Source organism: Molossus molossus, unplaced genomic scaffold (assembly GCF_014108415.1).
Source record: "Molossus molossus isolate mMolMol1 unplaced genomic scaffold, mMolMol1.p scaffold_m16_p_11, whole genome shotgun sequence".
Lineage (NCBI taxonomy): Eukaryota > Metazoa > Chordata > Mammalia > Chiroptera > Molossidae > Molossus > Molossus molossus.
The window spans coordinates 41,930,435-41,952,473 of record NW_023425346.1 but is presented as its reverse complement, the minus strand read 5'-3'; the positions used below and the strand labels follow the sequence as shown (position 1 = coordinate 41,952,473).

The 22,039-nt window shown below is 40.7% G+C and overlaps 1 protein-coding gene across 2 annotated transcripts in view; it reads left to right on the top strand.

Moving 5' to 3' along the window:
• The window catches only part of ITGB6 (integrin subunit beta 6), a 154,843-nt gene that overhangs the window by 123,743 nt on the left and 9,061 nt on the right, over positions 1-22,039 (top strand). For both annotated transcript variants that reach the window (XM_036253895.1, XM_036253893.1), the window contains exons 10-14: positions 3,116-3,250; positions 3,467-3,884; positions 9,534-9,756; positions 12,484-12,581; positions 17,824-17,943. In XM_036253895.1, the coding sequence (XP_036109788.1) occupies positions 3,116-3,250; positions 3,467-3,884; positions 9,534-9,756; positions 12,484-12,581; positions 17,824-17,943 (994 nt within the window). The remainder of the gene's footprint in view (positions 1-3,115; positions 3,251-3,466; positions 3,885-9,533; positions 9,757-12,483; positions 12,582-17,823; positions 17,944-22,039) is intronic.

The following is a 22,039-nucleotide window of genomic DNA, read 5'->3' as shown; positions in this document are numbered from 1 at the left end:
TAATTAAAAAATAATTTTTTAACTACAGTTGACATTTAATATTATATTAGTTTCAGGTGTACAGCCTAGTGGTTAGACATTTATGTAACTTATGAGTGATTCCTCCAGTAAGTCTACTTACCCACCTGACATCATACATAGTTATTGCAATATTATTGATTATATTCCCAATGCTATACTTTACATTCTCATGACTATTTTGTAATTGCCAGTGTGCACTCCTTGATCCTTTTTACCCAACCCCATAACCCTCCTTCCATCTGGGGACCACCAGTTAGTTCTCTGTATCTATGAGGCTCCTTCCATTTTGTTTGTTCACTTATTTTGTCTTTTTAGATTCCACATACAAGTGAAATCATATGGTATTTGTCTTTGTCTGACTTATTTCACTGAACACAATACTCTCTAGGTCCATCCATGTTGCCACAAATGGTAAGATTTCATTCTTTTTTTTTTATGACCAAGTAATATTCCATTGTAAATATGCACCACTTCTTCTTTCTTCATTCATTTATTAGCAGACAATTAGGTGCGTCCATATCTTGGCTCTTGTAAAGAATGCTGCAGTAAACATAGGGATGCATATATCTTTTCAAATTAGTGTTTTGAATTTCTTCAGATTAATACCCAGAAGTGGAATTTCTGGGTTATAGGTAGTTGTATTTTTAATTATCTGAGGAACCTTCATACTGATTTCCACAGTGGCTGCATCACTATGCAATTCCACCAGCAGTGCACAAGGGCCCCTTTTCTCCACATCCTCACCAGCACTTGGGGTTTGTTGATTTATTGGTGATAACCATTCTGACAGATGTGAGGTGATATTTCATTGTGTTTTTAATTTGCATTTGTATAAATATTAGTGATGTTGAGCATCTTTTTATATGTCTATTGGCCATCTGTTTGTCCTCTTTAGAGAAATGTCTATTCAGGTCCACTGCTCATTTTTTTAATTAAATTGCATGAGGGAGTTTTGGGTGTTAAATTGCATGAGTTCTTTATATATTTTGGATGTTAACCCTTATGAGATGTATCATCGGTAAACATCTTCTCTCATTTGGAAGACTGCCTTTTATTTTGTTGAGGGTTTATTTTGTCGTGCAAAAACTTTTTAGTTTGTTGTTGTCCTATTTGTTTATTTTTATTTTTCTTCCCTTGCCCAAGGAGATAGATCCAAAAAATATTACTAAGAGCAATGTTAATACTTTTATTTTGTAAAAAAAAGAAAAGAGAAGAAAAAAGAGGAACAGAGGAAGTCTGAATAGTAACACCAACTTTCTCCAAACAGCTCTCCCTCCACCTTCTTTGACATTCTCCCTCCCGAAAAACTATGCCTTTATCTCCCCCTCTGCTCTAACCTATATGCCTCACAGTTAGTCTTCCTCCTTTAATCTGTATCATGGGAATACCAACCAGCCCCAGTTCTTGACCCTCTTGCCTCGGGCCAGGATGAAAGCAACAACATCCCAGCTTTCCTGCCTCAAGCCTTCCAGCCCCTCCACTGGTCTGCTCTGCACATGCCTTCAGGACAACTGCCTTGCAGCTATATTTTGTGTAGATCGAGCCCCCACTTAACAGCTGCCAGTAGTGCTTCCCACGGGTCTAAACTCATCTCGCCAAACTGTAGGGCTCTTTGTTGTCTGGTGTCTCCCAGAACAGATGGAGTTGCCTTGGTCTAAGCCCCCTTGTCTTCATTCTATTCCACTCCTGGCACTGAGCTTTCTCTTTTCTTTTCTTTATTTATTTTTTAATCATTACCCAAGAATATATTTTCTAATTGATTTTTTAGAGAGAGAGGAAAGAGAGAGAGAGAGAAACATTGATGTACGCCTTCCAACCAGGGATCGAACCTGCAACCTTATGGTGTACGGAGCGGTGCTCCAACCAACTGAGCCACCCAGCCAGGGCTGAGCTTTCTCTTTCCTGATGCCCTAACCTGGGATACCATTGGCATCCCCTCCAAACATCTAAATTTAACACAGCCATTAAGGACTAGTCTTCTAATACTTCAGCCTTCACAGATCACCCTCTTTTTTGAACTGTCCCAAACTCTCATCTGTATTATGCAATTTTTAAAAAGTAAATGTACATGGACTGGCACTGTATGTTAACTGCTTCGCTTGGTCCCGCCTTGTATTTGTGTGTGTGTGTGTGTGTGTGTGTGTGTGTGTGTGTGTGTGTGTGGTCGGTAAGATGATAACCATCCTGAGGGTAGAAATCTGGACTTACACTCATTCCCCGAGACCTCACTCTACACTAAATGTAAAATAGGTACTTGATAAATTCCAATACTGATTTCAAGGCACAGTCTCTCCCACACTTTAATATCTCTGACATTGGGGTACATTTTATAATTAATGGTGTCTCACATCTGCTGTCAGCCGGGCAGAAGTCACACGGTAGTTTTCATCTCCTCCACGTGTGCACTTGGCCATAACTGTATATATTGTTACTTCAATTTGTTAAGGGCACTCTTTGAACTATAAATGTTGAGGATAATTGCCATTTTAGAATATCTTCAAAAGTATGCACTATGATTTGATATTAAAATGAAAAGTTATTATATATGCAGAAATGTACCAAAACAGAGCTGCAGGGTATAAATTTGATGTCAGGGAAGCAAACATTCATTGTTGGAGGAATGATTCCTTGCAAAGCTACAACCAGCTGCTTTATGGGACCTGAGAAATGATGATAACTTATAAGAAAGGGAAGCTGTTGTTACATTTTGTTGCTGAGTACAAGCAAAAGAATTGCCTCTTCCATGCCAAACAATGCAACTCAGGCCTGGAGAATCTGCCAGATCCCTCAGAACGGATCAGATAATTTTCAAAGCGGTGATGATGGCATTAATTCATATGTTGTGCAGAATGTTGCTGAGGTATCTTGTCATAGTTTGTTATAAAATAATGGCATATTTTATAATTAATAGTGTTTTAGATCTGATCAAATACAGTTGTGTGTGTGTATCTGCTTAATTGATGATATTGCAAATTTCTTTTATACACAGTTTAATTTTATTAATTTGTAGTTTAATAAACATGATTCTCAGACCCTTCTTCTGGCTGTGTTATCTTGTTGGGACTTCATTTATCTCTTTATGCCTCCATGAAAGGAACTACGGTCTGAGGTGGAACTGGAAGTATTAGGAGACACAGAAGGACTCAACCTGTCATTCACGGCTGTCTGTAGCAACAGGACCTTCTTCCCCCACCAGAAAAAATGCTCTCACATGAAGGTGGGAGACACGGTGAGTACATGGCCAATAGATGGTCCGAAAAAATATTCAGATAAGTCAGGAGTTACCTTAATGCACTGAAGCTGGACTTCGCCTTTCACGAATTTTCAAAGCGACTTTCAAAGATTTTTCAATAAATGCTTTTGGCAAAGCTGATCCCCATGCGGCTTTGTTTCCTCCCATGCCTTTGGGTGGATAGAAAAAGATAATTAGTGTTTTCTTTTCCAGGCTTCATTCAACGTGACTGTGAGTATACCAAACTGCGAGAAAAGAAGCCGGCACATCATCATCAAGCCCGTGGGGTTAGGGGATGCCCTAGAAATACTTGTTACTCCCGAATGCAACTGTGACTGTCAGAAAGAGGTGGAAGTCAACAGCTCCAAATGCCACCACGGGAACGGCTCCTTCCAGTGTGGGGTGTGTGCCTGCAACCCCGGCCACATGGGGCCTCGCTGCGAGTGCGGGGAGGACGTGCTGAACACGGATTCCTGCAAGGAGGCCCCGGCCCACCCCTCGTGCAGTGGAAGAGGCGACTGCTACTGTGGGCAGTGCGTCTGCCACTTGTCTCCCTATGGAAACATTTACGGGCCTTACTGCCAGTGCGACAACTTCTCCTGCGTGAGACACAAAGGGCTGCTCTGCGGAGGTAGGCTATGTCTCAGTCCCCTGCCCCGAGGAGGTAGGCTATGTCTCAGTCCCCTGCCCCGAGGAGGTAGGCTATGTCTCAGTCCCCTGCCCCACGGGGAGGAGGCTGGGTCTCAGTGCCCTGCCCCGTGGCTGAGCCAGAGTCAGAAGGGCTCTTCATCCTTTGAACCTTCCACAGTTTCCTGGGCATAGTAGGTGCTCAATGGATGTTTGCTGATCAACTGAGTAGGTTCATCTTTAGACCTAAGGTACTAATCTTTTCATGGGTTTTCTCTGGCTCTCTCGTTCGTTAGGACTGAGACCCCTGCCAACTAATTTGCATCTCTATTGTTATTTCCCAAGAGGACGTAGGTAAAATATAGAAATGCCTTCTCTTTGGTTATTACGCAAACTCCACAAAACTGCATGTAATTTGAATTCCATTATCATCCAGACTTTTCTGGGCCATTTTCTGTTTAAAACAGCAGAAACATTTATGTTTTCATATTCTTTGTAGATGTAAAATCACTTTACTTCAAGAATATAGTGTACAGTATATCACGCGACTATCTTGTAATCATAAATATTTGCTGGAATCATTCTGACATATATACATATATTTAAGTAGAATGTATTAAGACAAGAATTGCAAAGGTGTTAATATACTTTAAAACGATAAAATCCGTGCTGCAGTTGAACAGTAACTGTTGACTTTAAGTTCTCATGTCTCCCTCTTTCAGACTGTCTGAGCAGGCAGCTCTTCAAAACAGAAAGTCTTATCTTTAGAGAAAACTACGCAAGTTATGTTTCCAAAACCACGGTGTCAGGAACATATAAAAGAGACTGATTTTCAGGAGAAAAGGCCCAAGAAAAGAAGTCCAAGCTCTTTGAAAACCATTTGATACCCTTCAAAGTAGGCCTACGTTTCATTTCTTCGCTGCTGCTGCTGCTGCCAGCAATGGTTTCTCTGAGGCTGCCGTCTTTCTTCCCCAGAGAGCGAACAACTTCGGGTCTGTCTACATTGAGACACATTTCTCTCTTTTCATTGAAAGGTGTATTTCCGTATTTACTGGGTGTGTTTCCAAACCCACATCAGTCTTCTCTCACAAGGTGTACACAGGGCACAGTCTAAAGCCAAAAACCATCACCACATCTTAGAAAGGGTATTTTTAGCAGAACCCCAGATTGCATTTCTAATAGCAAACTTTTGACAAAATAAGTGCTCAAAACACTTGAAATTACCTTTCAAAAAATCATTAAGTGTAATCTAATACAGTATAATAGCAATACTAACCCCACCTGTATTTCACCCTTTAAATCTTGGATGGAAGAGACCTAGGGCAGTTTCCGTGGCTGAACCACGTTCAGCAACACAGTTCTTCCCGTTTCGTGCTGGTCTTTCGTTTTGCGTTGTATCATGCATGCAAACAGAAATTTGACTCTGTCTGTGAGTGACAGTTCACAAGGTCTGACAATAGTACTCTTTTTGTATCAGATACAGTGATTGCTAAAGAAATTCTATGTAGAAATTTACAATTATGTCTTCAGTTGGACTCAGAGAACCTCACCAATGCCAATTGCCTTCATACTTCGGGGTAATTTACAATACCCAACCATTACTGTTTCTCAAAAGCTATTTTGTTTTTTAGTAACATCGCAAACGATGTTACTCTATTAGAAGAAATTTCCCTTATAAAAGGTTTAATAACATTAAGTACAATTATTCAAATCCAACAAATAGTTATGGAATACCTACGATGTGCCCAGCCTTGTGAACCGACACTCTGTTGTTGGCAACAGAGTCCTGACTATGCTGCAGCTTCTCTTCCTGTGTAGCCCTCACCCACCTGACAACCTGTGTGCTCTGCAGTGAGCCGCCCCTCTGAAGGCCTATTATCACAGTGTTCTCTTCCCAGCCCCTTTTTCATTCGTCTGTAAGCACTCACAGGGACAGAACTCCGTTGATTTTTTCCTTCCCCAAATTCCACTTGTCTTTCATATTTTGATTCTAAGAGATTGGAAACTTTAAATGCTATTACAGTAAAAAAAAAAAAAGTCCTGCCATTACGTACTTACAGTTATAGGTTAACAGCATTCCAGAAAGATCCACCCCTCTGAAGAGACTGATATTTTTCCCTTGAGTTTTGGTTACTATCTTGCTTCTACATGAAACCATTATAAAGGTTTTGTTGTGATTGTGGTATGAACAGGTATTTAAGATAATTAGTTGTTGATGGATGTCAATTAGCAACTTCTGTGACTAGGCTGATGGATGTGGAAGGCCCGCAGAAAGGAGGGCTTCTCCATTCTGAACAGAGGTCTTGAAAGCTTTTCTAAATCTCTGCCAACTGATTCTTCCACGTGATGACACGCTCGGGCATCCCCAAAGCATTGGAGACGCACATTTCATTTGATAATATTTATAAATCGTATTAATTTTTCTGGATAAAATTCAGTATAGAAATTCTCTCCCTATCATGAGAGTAGATTTCCTCTTTTGCTGAGGAAGAAACAAACAGTAAGTACAGTTTAGAGGATAACTTACATAAAAAAATTAAACTAATGGTTTGGTCTAAATCACCTAACTATTCTTAGCTTTAAATTAATTAGTTAAATTATGAATTATATAGATTATAAAAATGTAGTTGGAATATATCTAATGCATGGATCCAGATAAATTTCAACTCTTAATCTTTCATTAGAGAACTATATGTATTTTTAGAATGTGTGTGTGTGTATACGAATATATATATATATATATGCTAATATATATTATATATATAAATTTCAACTCATCTTCCATTAGAGAGGTATGTGTCTTTTTAGTGTGTACATACATTTATGTGTACATCAGAATCCAACTTCGAAATCTTTGTGGCTATCTCCTTTGTTCTTTAAGTTCCCACTTCATATCTCTAAAGCTTAAGGCCAGGTCATAAAGACAGAAAAGTCACCACCTACTAGACAAAAGTTTACAGGAGAAAACCCAGAATTATTCTTTCTACAGTGAACATAGAGTGTCTCCTATAAGTGGAAACCTATCTCACTTGTGATTTATTTTACATCTCTTTGGTTTTCAGTACAGTTACAGAAGTTTTCATGCTGATGAATAATTTTGCTTTCAACGTCTTCCTATTGCATAGTTTTAAGGAATAATGATAATAACTTACACTTTTTCACTGCTTTTCTGGGCCTGGAACTATTCCAAACACTGTTATATATCATCTCAGGTAATCTTAATAATAATCCTAAAATGTAGCTATGAATAATTCCTCCTTACTAGTGAGGGCACTAAGGCACAGAAAGGGTAAGTAATGTCCCCAAGTTCACTTAGTTGAGAAGTACTGGAGCCAGGAGCCAGACCCATGCTGTCTGGCTCGGGATCTGTGCGGCCAAGAGCAAACCTGATGAGGCAATGCCTGGTACACAGTATTTTTTTTCCTGAAAAAAAGTATCAGTTATAAAATGTGTAACTAAATGTTACTAGTTTAGAATAGCAAAAGCCTATTTTAGTATCTTGGGCATGGTAGGCACCAAAAAAAAAAAAATGCTATGAAAAGAATACAAGCTCATTCTATTAAACACTTTATCATTTCATAGTATTTCGTACAGCATTAGGTGGCCAGGTGCAAAAGGAGATTTCAGCAGCGAGTCTCCGGCCTCCTTCTTCGAGCTGCCTCTGGCCTAGGTTTCTGCAACATCCTCTCATTCCCCTCCTACCTCCAGTCCCTTCTGAAAGGATCCTTTTCTCTGATTGCATTTTAAATGTTGATGCTCTCCAGGGGTATCTCACTCTCACTGCATCCCCTCGATGACCTGATTCACGACAACGTCAACTGCCATCTATCTTTAGTGGATCCCAGACCGCAAGCTTCTGGTCCATATTTGACCCTTAAACAACACCTGCTTGAACTGCACGGGTCCACCTCTATGCGGATTCTTTTTTCAAGAAATTCTCTTTCTTAGGATTTCATTAATAACATGTCATTTTCTCTAGCTTATTCTATTGTGTGAACACAATATATCATACATATAACATGCACAGCATGTGTTGATCGACTGCTATCAGTAAGGTTTCTTTCTAGTCAACAGCAGACAATTAGTAGTTAATGTGGGGGAGTCAAAAGTTATATGCAGATTTTCGACTGTGTGTGGAGGGGTCAACACCACACCTCACCCCCGTGTTGTTCAAAGGTTAACTGTATTCAACTGCCTACTGTATTCAACTGCCTCCTAGGATGTCCCACAGGTCCCTTGAACTCAACAGAACCAAAACTGAATTCATTTGTGTCCCCACTCAAAGCTTCTCTTCCTCCTCTGCTTCGGAAAAATCTATTCATTCAATAACGAAGCACGACTGCGCCAGGCACTAGGGAGAAGACAGAGCATGAGCAGTCTCCCTTCAGGTCGGTGAGAAGCCGCACCAGCCAGCCAGCAGCTCAGTCTGGTCACCTGGGGAGGATTCTCTCTCTCTATCTCCTTTCCCCTTCCACCCAGCACTGATCGCACCCACGCCCTGAGCAACCCGTCCCCGACTGCATGCCCTTCCCTCCACATTCCTGAAGATGCAGGGTCTCGTCTCTTCCTAACTCATCTTTCTGTCTCTAGTGTGACCCTCTCTATGGATGCTAGGATATTTCTAGACACATATCTATCTGTTCAAGTCTCTCCCCTACTCAAAATTCCATAACTTTCAAGACAAAAGTTCTTACTTTAGTCTGTCTATAAAGCTTTTCATGATGTGGTTTCTGACTTTTGAAGACCTTTCCCTGCCCCTCCTGCCACACTCTATCCATAGGAAACTACCGTGGGTATTGAGCAGGTCGCATGATTACACACTTCTGGTGTTAACCTATGCTTTTCTTTTTCTCTGCTTAGAATGCATGTAATCCTCTTCTCTCTTCCTTCTATCTTTATCTTCCAAACTCAGCTCCAGCATCACTTCCTCTGGAAACTTCCCCAAATCTCTAGTCTAATTTGGGAACTCTTCCCCCGTGAGTGTAACAATGATCACGTTGTATGGGATTTACTAGTAGCAGTATTTATTTGCCTATTTCCTAACAGTAGACTATAAGCTCAGTGATCTTGTCTTATTTAATTTTATATATTCATGCCTAATACAATCTTTGGCACATGATATAGGCTCAATTAAAGTTTGTGAAATGAATGGATTTGTTGAACACTCACTATATGTCTGTGGGACATCTAATGAGTGACTGCAGAGCCAGGAGAATGACACATTGCTTTACTGAGCACAACCATTAGAAGTAGATCTTATCCTTTCTATTTTATAGATGGGGTTTTCACGATCATTGAGCTTGAGTGTGGTAGAGATGCGGTATTACCCAGGTTTGTCTTGTATCTCTATCCTATGGCAGCTTAATCGAAAGCAAAACATTATAAAAGCAATTATCTCCTTTCATCTGGCTGTGAATTCTCTTTGATATAACAAATTCTCTTTGATTATGAAACCTGATCAATAAATATATACAGTTAGCAAAATATATTTCATAAAATATTTCTAACACTCCTTTCCCTCCCCCCACACACACTTTTTTTTCCCCATTTTATTCTTCAGTCTTTTTGAAGGCATTTCAAGGTAAACAGAAAAGATGTTTCTAAAAATCTGAAAGTGGTTTTGACTCTAAGAAACAGAGCATTTGTTTTCCAGATAACGGCGACTGTGACTGTGGCGAATGCGTGTGCAGGAGCGGCTGGACCGGCGAGTACTGTAACTGCACCACCAGCACGGACTCATGCATCTCGGAAGACGGGGTGCTCTGCAGCGGGCGAGGGGACTGCGTTTGTGGCAAGTGTGTTTGCATGCACCCCGGAGCCTCGGGACCGACCTGTGAACGTTGTCCTACCTGCGGCGATCTCTGTAACTCTAAACGGTAACGTCTCTACTTTTTCAGTCCTCTTTGTCCATGTATTTCTGGATGATCAAAGTCAGAGTAACATTGATAAACTCAGACCTCAGATTGTTTTGCTGGGCTTGGTCTCCTAGTATCCATTGAAACACACAAACAGGAAGGGCCCTGTGATCGTCAGCCTGGAACGCCGTCCTTCACTTGCCCGTTTCTCAGTCCTCATTACCCAGGACCACAATGTCACAATTCTGCTAGAGACTAGCAGGGGAAGCTGAGCTGATGTCCCACACTGATAACATCAGCTCACCGCTCAGTTACAATACAAGCCACACATAAGGAATGCACACCCACATTCAGTACTTTTTCAGGGGAAACAGATAAGCTTCTTTCTTATCTACAAGTTCACAGCCTGACCTTACTGATTCATTCCTACCTATAGACCCATGGAGGCAAACAGGTAGAAACACAACCTTGACTTTCAATTTCTTCTTCTCCCTTCCCATGCATGCTCTTTGGCCCTTTCCTTTGCTTATCATTCTGCATGACTAATGGATACTGTATTTTCTTTTATAATATATGAACAACAACAAAAACAAAACACATTTTCTTATTTTCCAGTAAAGAAACTATTTCTCTGATTGGCAGCTAACTTTTTTTTTTTTTTTAGATAGAGGGAGAGAGAGAGAGAAACATTGATGTGCAAGCAAAACATAATTTGGCCACCCCCTGCATGCCCCCCACCAGGGATCAGGCCCACAACCTGGGCATATGCCCTGACCAGGAATCCAACCAGCAACAGGATGATACCCAACCAACTGAGCCTCACCAGCCAGGGCTGGCAGCTAACTTTATAATGGAAGTGGGACATTTGTAGGTTAAGTGAAACAAGTCTCCAAATTGACTGCTATGACATTGCAGTGCATGACATGTTCTACAGCAGACATGCTTAAACAGCTCACGTTTTCATTCACCCTGGTCCCCTAAATGGTGGCAGGTGTATTTCCAAGGTAAACAGAGTAAGAAAGTCAATATTCACTCAGTGGTTACTCACCATTCAGATGTTAAAACTTCTCTGTCGCTGTGCCTGGACATATGCCAAGACAAGGATGGGGACATAGACTTATCTGAATAGACTTTAAAGCAAAATGTCCTTTTAAGATGTGTCTTCTAGGATAAGAAATTTATAGTCAAAGTAGATTAAACTTGAGGAATCAGGTAGAGTAATCATTTTGATCTTACATTAGTCTTAAGACTAGTCTATTCTTCCATGCATTCATGCATTCTACATAGGTATTAAGTATCTACTCTGTGCTAGAAATCAGGTTAGGCCATGGGCATGCAGTGATGACTGAAACTGTTGTAGTTCCTACCATTGCAGGTGCTGAGAATCTAGTGGGAAAGACATATTTTTAAAAGTAATGCTGTTGAAGGGACTGTAAATATCAGGGGGAACACTTTGTAGAAGTATATGATTGTCTAATCATTATGCTGTATACCTAAAACTAGCACAAAATAATATTGTGTGTAAACTGTAATTAAAAAAAGAAACAAAAGTAATTAGGATGCTATCTGGGCTGACAGTTATAATAGGAGATAGCAAGGTGTTATATGACAAGAACTAGATGTATAGCAGGTGACGGGGCCACCAGACGAGCTGGGGCAGCCAGCAGTGAGATGCACAAAGGGGGAGAGGTTCTAAGGGCCGCCACAGTCTCCAGCAGCCCCCTGAAAAGCCACTCCACATAAATATATAACGTAGAGAAAGGCAATTCGAGGAAACGTTCAGACTTCTATCCCCACTCCCACACAGATCACTGCTCTTAAGCCCTTCCTCCAGAGAAACTCAGAGGCTTCTGCTGAAGAGAACTCACTGGCGAGGGTCAAGGAAGACTTGCCTAAGGAAGGGAGGTTTCAGCTGAGAAATGACAAGGGGTGGGGGCGGGGAGTGCTTCCAGCATGTGAAAGAGCGTACATTTCCACGCCCAGGGGAGGCGAGAGGCACCATGATGTGTGCCCACAGCGAGAAAAGGTTTGCCGTTTTGGGGTTCCTGCAAACACAATCTGTTTATAGTGATTTTCAGCACAAGATAAAATCAGGGTCTAAGTTTTACTTTGCTATGTAGACATCATTACAGTAGTTTAATCTGGGCTGTGCTTTCGGAAATACACTTTACATAAGTAGCAATCTTTTATTTAAAAGCTTGCATTAATGAGAAACTGGTCTGTAGTCCTTACCTTTTAAACATATCCCTATCGAGGCTTGAATTCATTCAAAAGGGTTACAGAAAAGTGAATCTTTAAAATAGCCATTCATGACATATATAAATTATTGTTAAAATACAGAACATTTCTGTTAAGAAATTCAAACTTTGTCTACTCTCTAATTATATTTTAGTAGCATAAACCCTTCCCAGGAAAATGTAACATGAAAATGTAGCTAAATTGACTACCAAAATAATTAAGGTGTTTTGTTGTTGTTGTTAGCTTTTTTTTTTTTTTTTTAACTTAAGCAATCATTAGAGATAAATGAGGATAGAAGCTATCATCAAGGCTGGCTCAGGAAACATTGATTACCGAGTGGGATTCAGAATAAAGCAGTTTCCTCTTGGTCATCACCTTCCTCTATTCTGAGAGTAACAAAGGCACCGTCCTTAAGGAGACACTCCTATAGCACGAACTATGGGAATAGCATTAGCGCAACATCCCGGCTGACAACACAAACTGATCAATTCTGTTGAATAATGTTCACAGGAGCTGCATTGAATGCCACCTGTCTGCGGATGACCAGGCCCAAGAAGAATGTGTTGACAAATGCAAACTAGCTGGTGTGACCATCAATGAAGAAGAAGGTTCAACTTGTCTTAAATTGCTTTCCTTTTCTTTGCATAGTTCTTGAGAGGCAGAAACTCTGGGACGGGCTTTCTAGTAGCTTGGCTTCATCTGTACCAGGGCATTAGCTCCCTCATACTAGTTATTAAGGGGAAATGCATTCCGTCAGGCTGAAACCCTGATGGCTGGGGTTACAAGGAATTTAAAGTCATGGCTATTCTAGTTGACTTCAGCTCTGTCGGCAAGTTCACCTCTGCTTAACAAATGCAACTGTAGAGAATTTCAGAGTGCTGTATTGTTTGAATTAGAAAGAAGAAAATTGAAGGACTATCTAAATGTTAACTCCCACATCTGACATTGTCCTCTATCATCTGACTGCCTTATTTCAAAATGGAACAAAGCAAAGTATAATATGGGTTTCCTGATAGCACCTCTCAGACACCGGCCCGTTTCCGGTTACTGGCCCCCTGTCCTCCCCTCCCCTCTGCATGCTTTCACTCGCAACTTCCCAGACACGGGCGTTCCAGGACCGTCGTAATTCCCCATTGTCTCACTCTCAAAACATGAGAAGGGCCTGTTGCCTTTAACTGTTCTTGCTTTCACGTGTCATGTTTCAAGGTAATTGCTTAAAATTAGATTTTTCCTAACAACACATTGGCATCGCAAATATCTAAGTGGGTTTTATCTTAGCTGGGAAAGCCATTGACAAAATAATTTGTGAACATTCCAACAAAGGAGATGATTGACTCCCCGTCACCCACCCTCTGCCTTACCGGGCTGCTCAGGGAGGACAGCTGCCCTGCTCGCTTTAGAGACGCCACCAAGATGTATCCCAGGCAAAATGGCATCATCAAGACAGTAATTCATGACACTCTAGGATATGTGTCTCAAATAGACGGAATTAGAATACCTCAATGAATCCATTTCCGAGGAGGAATAAGTTAGTGGCATTTATATTCTTTTGAAAATGACCTACATTGTTTCAAAACTGATATTTCTGACAGTGCACAGTTGAATAACGCTATATGGAGCGGCATGTTTAGTGCTTACAAAACGCCTCCTCTGTGTTTTTGTTTTTGTTTTTTTTTCTGGTAACTAAAGAAAAATATGCCAAATAGCCTTAACCTGGACAAAATGCATGCGCCTCCCACCAGTACCAAAGGTAAGAGGCCAGAGCAGCACTGAGTAATGCGGCCCTTGCGGACCGTCCATGTTACTACAAAGTCTCAGCACATCCTTCTGGCTTCATTTCACGGTGAACATCTGGGATATTTACCAGGTGTTTCCAAGAAATGAGTCAAAATTGCAGAAAATTCCCTGCAAATTGCTGGAACCCAATTCAGTAGCAGCACGGGAAATCTAATGTGCTGACGGAAAACCGTGAGCGAACCTTGCAAACACGGAGACTGTGAACAGGGAGTCACCATATTTAAATGCAGTTTTCTAAGTACATTATCGTAAATGCTTGGATGTGAGAGGAAGACGAGGTCTCAAGTGGCATTTAAAATATTTGCGTTATTGTTTTTTGTGTAGTTGACTAAATTATCATCAAAAGAGGAAAACGCAACTCTTTCTAACTCAGAAATTAAAAATATTAATCGGATTACTCATAGCACTTAAAAGCACTCGTCTCGATGAATTTGAGAAAAATATATATTTGTGAGCTTGTGAATTAAGAGGTCACTTTTCTGATGAGCCTGTTTATAAGTCCTATTTCGAGATCCTTGCCTAGTGATGTTATGGATCATATCATCTTGAAATGATCACAACCTATTTGCTCTTCCACAGGGTCTTTTATCAGCCCACCCTTCCCCCAAAAGGACATGGAAAGTAAAATAAGTATAGCTTTATAATCCAAATTGTTCCCCAACTGTGCTGTGGGGACTTGTGTGAGCATTTCTAAGGACAGTTGGTGTAACTCTACTGGATCCATTTTACTGAAAGAGACATTGTTCATTTACCCCAACATTCTCATACTCAGAGTGTTGTTGCTCAAACCGTGTTCCATGGGACACTGGTTCTAAATGTGTTCAATGGAACGAAAGCACCCGTGGTCATATAACTTTTGGAAATGGGAAGCGAAGCCTGTTGTTCCCTTTAAGGACTCCTGAGAGCTCCTGAGCACATGAAGTTAAATGTGCACCTCAAATTTTCTGGAGATGCAAAGTGAAGTCGCTATATTTAAATACACCGTTTTCTAAGTACTCACACTTATTTGACCACAGAACCCTTTTTTTTTTCTCCTTGGGACACTGTTTTCTCTGAGAACTACTGACTTGGCCTCAGAGCAGAGGCCTTAAACACATAAGTTATCTTGATTCAGTGGTGCGGACGGTTTATATTTTCCACGTTCTCCTGGACCTTCCTAGACCCCGACCTCTTCACCCCCATTCTCGCGTTTCTTCCTCTTCTAAGTATGATTTCGTGGACTGCTTGAGATCTTATTTTCATTGTATTATCCTCGCACAGCCCTGCTGGCACTCATAAAGGTGGGTAAAAAAAGAAAGGTCCATTTCTTATGAACAACAAAAGAAAACCTTAGCAGCTAATTATGCAAATCTCCAGCCCAGGCTGGACCCTTTCATTGCACCTTCAATAATACCATTTTAATACCCAAACACTGTAAAACAGGCCAAGTCTGGAGTCATAACCGCCATGAAAAGGAGTGGCGAAGTAATTAAAGCAAGGAGGGAGTCATGACTCAAAGGTCATATTAGCAGTTCCATTAAAACTTAAATAATCCTGGCCAAGTAAATTAAGCCTCCCTGTGCTTCAGTGTAGCTATTTAAAAGGGGAAAAAAAAAAAAGTAGGATTAATATTACTGAAAGGAATATTATAAACTATCCACATATTTTCTACCTGAGAATAAAACGTTCCATTAAGTAAGCTTGGGAGGAACAGAATGGTGTACGCTGTCTGGGTGCAGAGGGAGGGAAGGGAAAAACAGTCCAACAGGAAAGGGCATATTCCCCACGACTGGAGGGACCTAGTTCACTGCAGTGGTGTGGCAGTGGGACCTGTGTCGATGGCCATCTAAAAATAACCAAAGTATGAATTATGTATATGCGGTTCCATTGCTATTGAACATGCGAAGTAACGAAAATTTCATTAATCAAGTGTTGCCCGGAGGTTCCCAAACCTCTTAATCAGAACCACCTTATTAAAAACACTATTAAGCAACTCACTAACATACAAACGCCTGTGCATACTGCTGACCTCCCAAATCAGAATGCCCAGGGGTGGGTCCCTAAAATCCGTGTATTTTCAAAACTCCCAGGTGATTTAGGTTATCGTAAACATTTGGGAATGACCAAATGAGAATGGTTTGTAATTAGGTTTCTTAATATTCCTATGGATATATAGGGTGTCCCCCAAAAATGTATTCATAAGTTTCAATAATTATTAAGCCAGTGTTTATTAAAATACATTTCATTTTCAAAATGTAATGAAATCTACAGACACCCTGTCTACATTTTGGGGAGAGACCTTGTAGAAGCTTCTAATGGATTACAAAACAATTAAACCTATCGCTGAAAATCTTATTGAAAATACTAAAGTTGTCTGGCTTGTGTGGCTCAGTGGCCGACCCATGCACTAAGACATTGCTAGTTCAATTCCCGGTCAGGGCACATGCCCAGGTTGTGGATTCAATCCCCAATGGGGGGCATGCAGGAGGTGGTCAGTAGATGTTCTCTCTTATCGATGTCTCTATCTCTCTCCCTCTCCTCTCCCTTCCTTTCTCTCTAAAATCAATAAAGAAAAATTATTTTTAAAATAATAATAATAATAATGAAAGTTTTACTACTTCCCGTTTTCATAGATAATATGGGCATACTTCTCACAGACCCTGACATGAGGTTTGTAGCTTAGAGATTCAATGCAAAACAATTTAGTATTTCTGTCTTTCTATGGCTATGGTATTGTTGAACCAAAAATAGCCTACTAATTTTTCTTTGTTCAAGTCAGAGCCACACATATAGATTTTGTCTTTTTTTTTTTAATCCTCACTGGAAGACATTTTTCCATTTTTTAGTTCAGATAGAGTGGGAGGAAGAGCGAGGAAGAGAGAGAGAGAGAAACATCGATGTGAAAGGGACACATCAAGCGGCTGCCACCCGCACGACCCAACCAGGACCTGGGACAAACCGCAACCGAGGTACATGCCCTTAGCGGGAACCGAACCCGGGTCTCTCAGAACCACAGGCCGACACTCTAACCACTGAGCCAAACTGGCCAGGGCATAGATTTTTGTCTATTAAACCTTTTTTAATTTAAGCTAATGAGCAAGAGCATGTCCAAGGTTATCTGGGACTGTCCCAGTTTTAATATCCAGACACACTGTATTAGGTTAATAACAGTCATTCTATTTATAGGTTTCTGCAAAAGTGTTTGTAACTGCATCATTAAAAAGTCTCTAACTTATAAGACAGGAGCACTTTAAGCAAGTTGTTTATTAATTAGGAAAATGTTACCGAGTTTCAAACCACTAGAATCTCTGATAACTAGTATTAACATCTCAGATTGACCATTTTACTGTATTTTTTATTTCTGATATAACATTCATCTTCTGCTTCTTGAATAAGCTCAAGAAATTAACTTCTATTTGGAAAAGATTTAAAGAAAACTGGATTTTTTTAAAAAAATTAAGATAGGGTCTATGCTGAATGGTTAGGCGAACAATCATTCTGGGTTCCTTTCATCTGGGGTTTACCTTTATCCTGCTGGTCGCTGAGCTACATAACACTTCAGTCCCCGTTTTATATTAATTTATAGTTAGAGTTGTGACGAGCCATAGCCAGCCATTTTGACTATGGCATTGTGGGAAAGACTCCCCTTAGAAGTATCAGTATCAGTTTGGACTGTGTAGTCTCTTTCTGAAATGTAATCTCGTCTTCCTACCAGGTGCTCGCAGCCAAGAAGAACATATAGCCCCCTCATTACCATAATCAGAGCCATTCTATTCCCGAGACAGCTAGGCATACCTGCCTTGAAGTGCTTTTACTCCATTGAAATCCTGCCCCCATCAGTTTGATAGGTGCATTTGATGGTCAGTCCTGATTGACTACACCTGGAACTGTTCTTCTGGAACATGAGTAGAAACTAAAACCTCAGTTAGTGGGAAAAATCTTATGTCTTTTCTATTCTTATTCTGCAATGTTAAAATTTCCTATTTGCATATTAAAACTGAATTCTACTTTACTTTAAAAATCAATCTCTTTTGGAAACTGATTTAACCTAACAAATGACTCCTTTGTCTGTAGATTTCTCAAAGGATAGTTCTTTTTCCTGTTCTCTACAAGGAGAAAATGAATGTCTTATTACATTCCTAATAACGACAGATAACGAAGGAAAAACCATCATTCACAGCATCAACGAGAAAGGTGAGTGGCATGCCTCCCATTACCAGGGGTAAATGATGCTACGTAGGAAAGGAGAAAACAACCAGAAAGGCACTTGGGATAGCTTGGCAGGAAAGACATTTCCAAATTTTTGATGAAGTGCCTCTACTTTCCCAATAAGTGAAAGGTTTGATATGTTCCAATATCTCTTATAAGATCAGATAACATGATGAGTGTATATGTACCAATCATGCTCTCCCAGAAAGCCGGCTGATGAATTATAGAAAGGTTCGATGTGAGGTAAGCAAAAGGTGTATCTTTAGGAAAGACTAACAGGAAGGAGCATAACAGTCTATAAGACTGAGTTTTGAATCAGGCAAACCTTGGCTCAAATCCTGCTCCACCACTGAAAGATTCTTGCTTCTGTGAGTCTCTATTTCCCCATCTGTAAAATGGGAAAAATAATAATACTTTCTTGTGAGGACTGACTCAGGGATTAAATGGAATGATGCATATAAAACATGTACCAGTTCATAACCTACCACCATGGGTCATTAAATGACAGCGCTGAATCCAAGAAGACATGAAGCAGAATGCGAGGAAGGAGGTTATCTGAGTCCAAACCAGCTCCTGGAGTCGGCTTGGGACTCTGGGAGCACTCAGGTAAAAAGCACATCTTGCCCTGGCCAGTTTGGCTCAGCGGTGGAGCGTCGGCCTACGGTCCAGAGAGACCCGGGTTCGGTTCCTGCTGGGGGCACGTGCCTCGGTTGCGGTTTGTCCCCAGCCCTGGTTGGGTTGTGCAGGTCGTGGCCACTTGATGTGTCCCTTTCGCATCGATGTTTCTCTCTCTCTCTCTCCCTCCCTCCCCACTGTATCTGAACAACAAGAACAAAAAAGCACATCTTCAGTGAAGAGGAGAGAGAAATTTGTATTAGAAGTTTATAGAGAGAAAATAGACTGGTGAGGAAAAGTACTTTTGCTGAGAAGTTCTTGAACATCAGTGAATATCAGACTCACCTGGGGGGCATGTTAAAGTGCCTGCATCCTGAATCAGTGACCCCACATGTGACCAGGCCACTCTGACAGAGCTGGCTTTGAGCCTCCCTGAGCAACCCTGCCCCAACAGCCTGGCCACATTCTTAGATGCTCACCGGTGCCTCACCTTTTCTGTCTTCAATTAAGAATGTGTCCCAAAACCTTTCCGGCACAGATGACAGCTGCATTAAATCAGACCTTTCCAGACCTGAGCAGCAACCTCCTCCTCCTCCCCCACAAAGCTTAGAGCCGAAGGTCTGCCCCAGACAGCAGCAGCGAGCGCAGGCTTGAAGGCGCGTGTTTTGTTGTGCGTGCTTGCTCGCTCATCAGTGTGCTGACAAAAGACAAAGTCCTGAATTTGAAACCAAGACTATCAAACTGCCATCACTTCAGAGTGTAGAAACCAAAGCAATACCAAAGTAACAAAAAAGTAAGTTTAAGATATTGTAAACCAACCAAGAGAAAGTGATTAGAAAAATATCACATTGCAGTGCGAAGGGTCAGGGAGAGGGGGAGGGGGCACTGTGCAAAATGCAAGGCTATGGCTGTGACCGCGACCTTGAAGCTCAAGTGGGCAGAGTGCACCTGGAGACTTGTTCTTGAGAGTTTCATGTAAATCAGCTTCTTTGAAATGAATATATAAAACGAATCACAGAGGCCATTAGTTAGGGAAGGTTAAGGTGAATCCTGTTTTACAGGAAGAATTACTTTATAGTACAAAAATTCTTCAACTAGACCCTCAACCCTCTATTTGTGACTTTAGCAAGTTTTTCTGAAGTCAAAACCATCCCTTATAATATTAATTCCATTGGGAAAACAAGTTCCAAACAACAAAAACAAACTTTAAAATAGGGTCTGTTTTTCATTTGCATATAGTTGGTTTGATTTTAATTTAATTTATGCGCGTGCGCATTTGTGTGTGTGTGTGTGTGTGTGTGTGTGTTTGTGTTTGTGAAGAGAGAGAGAGAGAGACGCCTTTGGCTGATAAATGCCTCCTCATTACTGAACTGTTGGGTTTTTTCCTTTTTTTCTCCCACACAATGAGTGGCGCATCAACATGCCATCTTTCCAAGAGCACTTAGATGCCCTGATGCCTTTTTAGTATGGCTGTTTATTCTTCTATGCTTTTGTAATAGGGAAAGTGACCTCCCTGAGCTTAACGGGAGTCACCTGACAGCTCCAAGGAGGCTGCTTCCCTGGCAAATGTTGACCTTCCTAGACAGGCCAGAGCTCCCGGGCCCTGAGGGGAGAGCCTGTCCCCAGGATCCGTAGTCCCCAGGATCCGTAGTCCCCAGGATCCGTAGTCCCCTCTCACTCTAAGACCAGAGACACCCAAGGGCAGCTGGTGGGAGGCCTGGCTAGAAAAGAGGAAAAACAGGAAAGGAGGAGATGGAGCTTAAGAATTCCAAACAAATTGAAAAAGACCAAGTGACATGTCATCATCAGGGGATGGTGAATGCAGGGAGAGCTTTGCTCATCTTTTTTTCCTACATCTGGAAAAACGTTCAGAGAGTAAGAGCCACAATCATAAGGGACCAGTCAAGAATGATAGTTGAAGAGCTTTCCTGGCAGAAACGTGGGTATGGGTGTTACACCCATGGCTTCCGACTTGGAGGTTCCAAGCCCTGGAGGTCTTGAGAATATCAATATTGTAGTAGTAGTAGTAGTAGTTGTAGTAGTAGTAGTAATGATAGCTCATTTATTAAGCCCTTACTAATAGTATATGCCAGGTATTATTCTAGATGCTTTACAAATATTAATTCCTTTAATACCCTCAGTAGCCATTTAGAGCAGGCATTGTTATTATTTCTGTTTTACAGATAATGAAATCGAGGCATAGAGAATTTAAATAATTTGCTGGTTTTGCAGCAATTTTGTACCAGCACTGGTTGTGGAACTGGAGGTCTGGTTTAGAGTTCATGCTCTTAATTACTGTGCTATACTGCCTCCCACTGGCTGTATGATCATAATAAATATCTGAATCCCCAAAATATGTCCAACAGAAATATTAATGCAAACCACGTGTACAATTTTACATTTTCTAGTAATCACCTAAAAATTTTTTAAAAGGTGAAATACATTTTAATAATTCTTTATTTAATTCACTATATCCAAAATATTATCATTTCAATGTGTAATCAATATAAAAAGTTTAGTAAATGAAATCATTTACATTCTTTTTCATACTAAGTCTTCAAAATTATGTGTATTTTGCAGTTGTCGCACAAGCTAATTCAGAAAAGTCACATTTCTAGTGTTCAGCAGCCACATAAGGCAGACCTACCAGATTGGCAGCATTAGAAATTCAGGACCTTAGAATTAGCTGCCGCACTGAGCTGGATTTTCTATTGTGTAATATCTGCTTTGGTACTTGGGTCAAGATCTTGTCTTGAAAAATGTGTAATTCCCAATGATTCTAAATTCTTAAAATAATCTCTCTGCCAAGCCATGCTTGTTCCTCCTTTTTTTTTTATCTCCTAGTGGAGATCCCTCTTAATTCATGTTCTGGCTGCAGGGTCTAGCAAACTTCCTCTTGCTATGCCCCACCCCAGATAGTTTGTAGTCAATTATGTAGCCAGTATATATTCTTACTGACAGGAGCTGCCACTAGTAGTGTTGCTAACCTACTAGAAGCAGCCATGGTTCGTTTGCTATGCTAGAAACAGTCTCTAGATATTCATACGGTAGTTGCTATTTCATTAGCTCCTTTACTTATTTTTGCATAATTTCCTTACATGCTGTTTTGGCCAAAGAACAAAGATGTGTGAGGCCAGGCATCACCCTATTAGGGGATCATTAGTCCTGTTCAAATTCAGATCAGCTGTAGATCCTTACCTTAAAAGTAGCATGTGTAGTCCTGGGTGTATAACTCTTCTTATTAAATATTTAAAAGAACTAAGAGTTAAAATAAACTAAGCATGATTCATTTTTTCCCCAGATACCATGGATTTGCCTCACTTCTTGCAGAGAGAGGCAGATATTTAATGATAATTTTTATATGGAATTTTTTTCCCTGTGAAAGCAAGGGGAGAGCTTAATTATAATGTTTCATTAAGAAATGTATCATCTCCCAGGCATATTGCAAGGATTATTAGTTATTCTG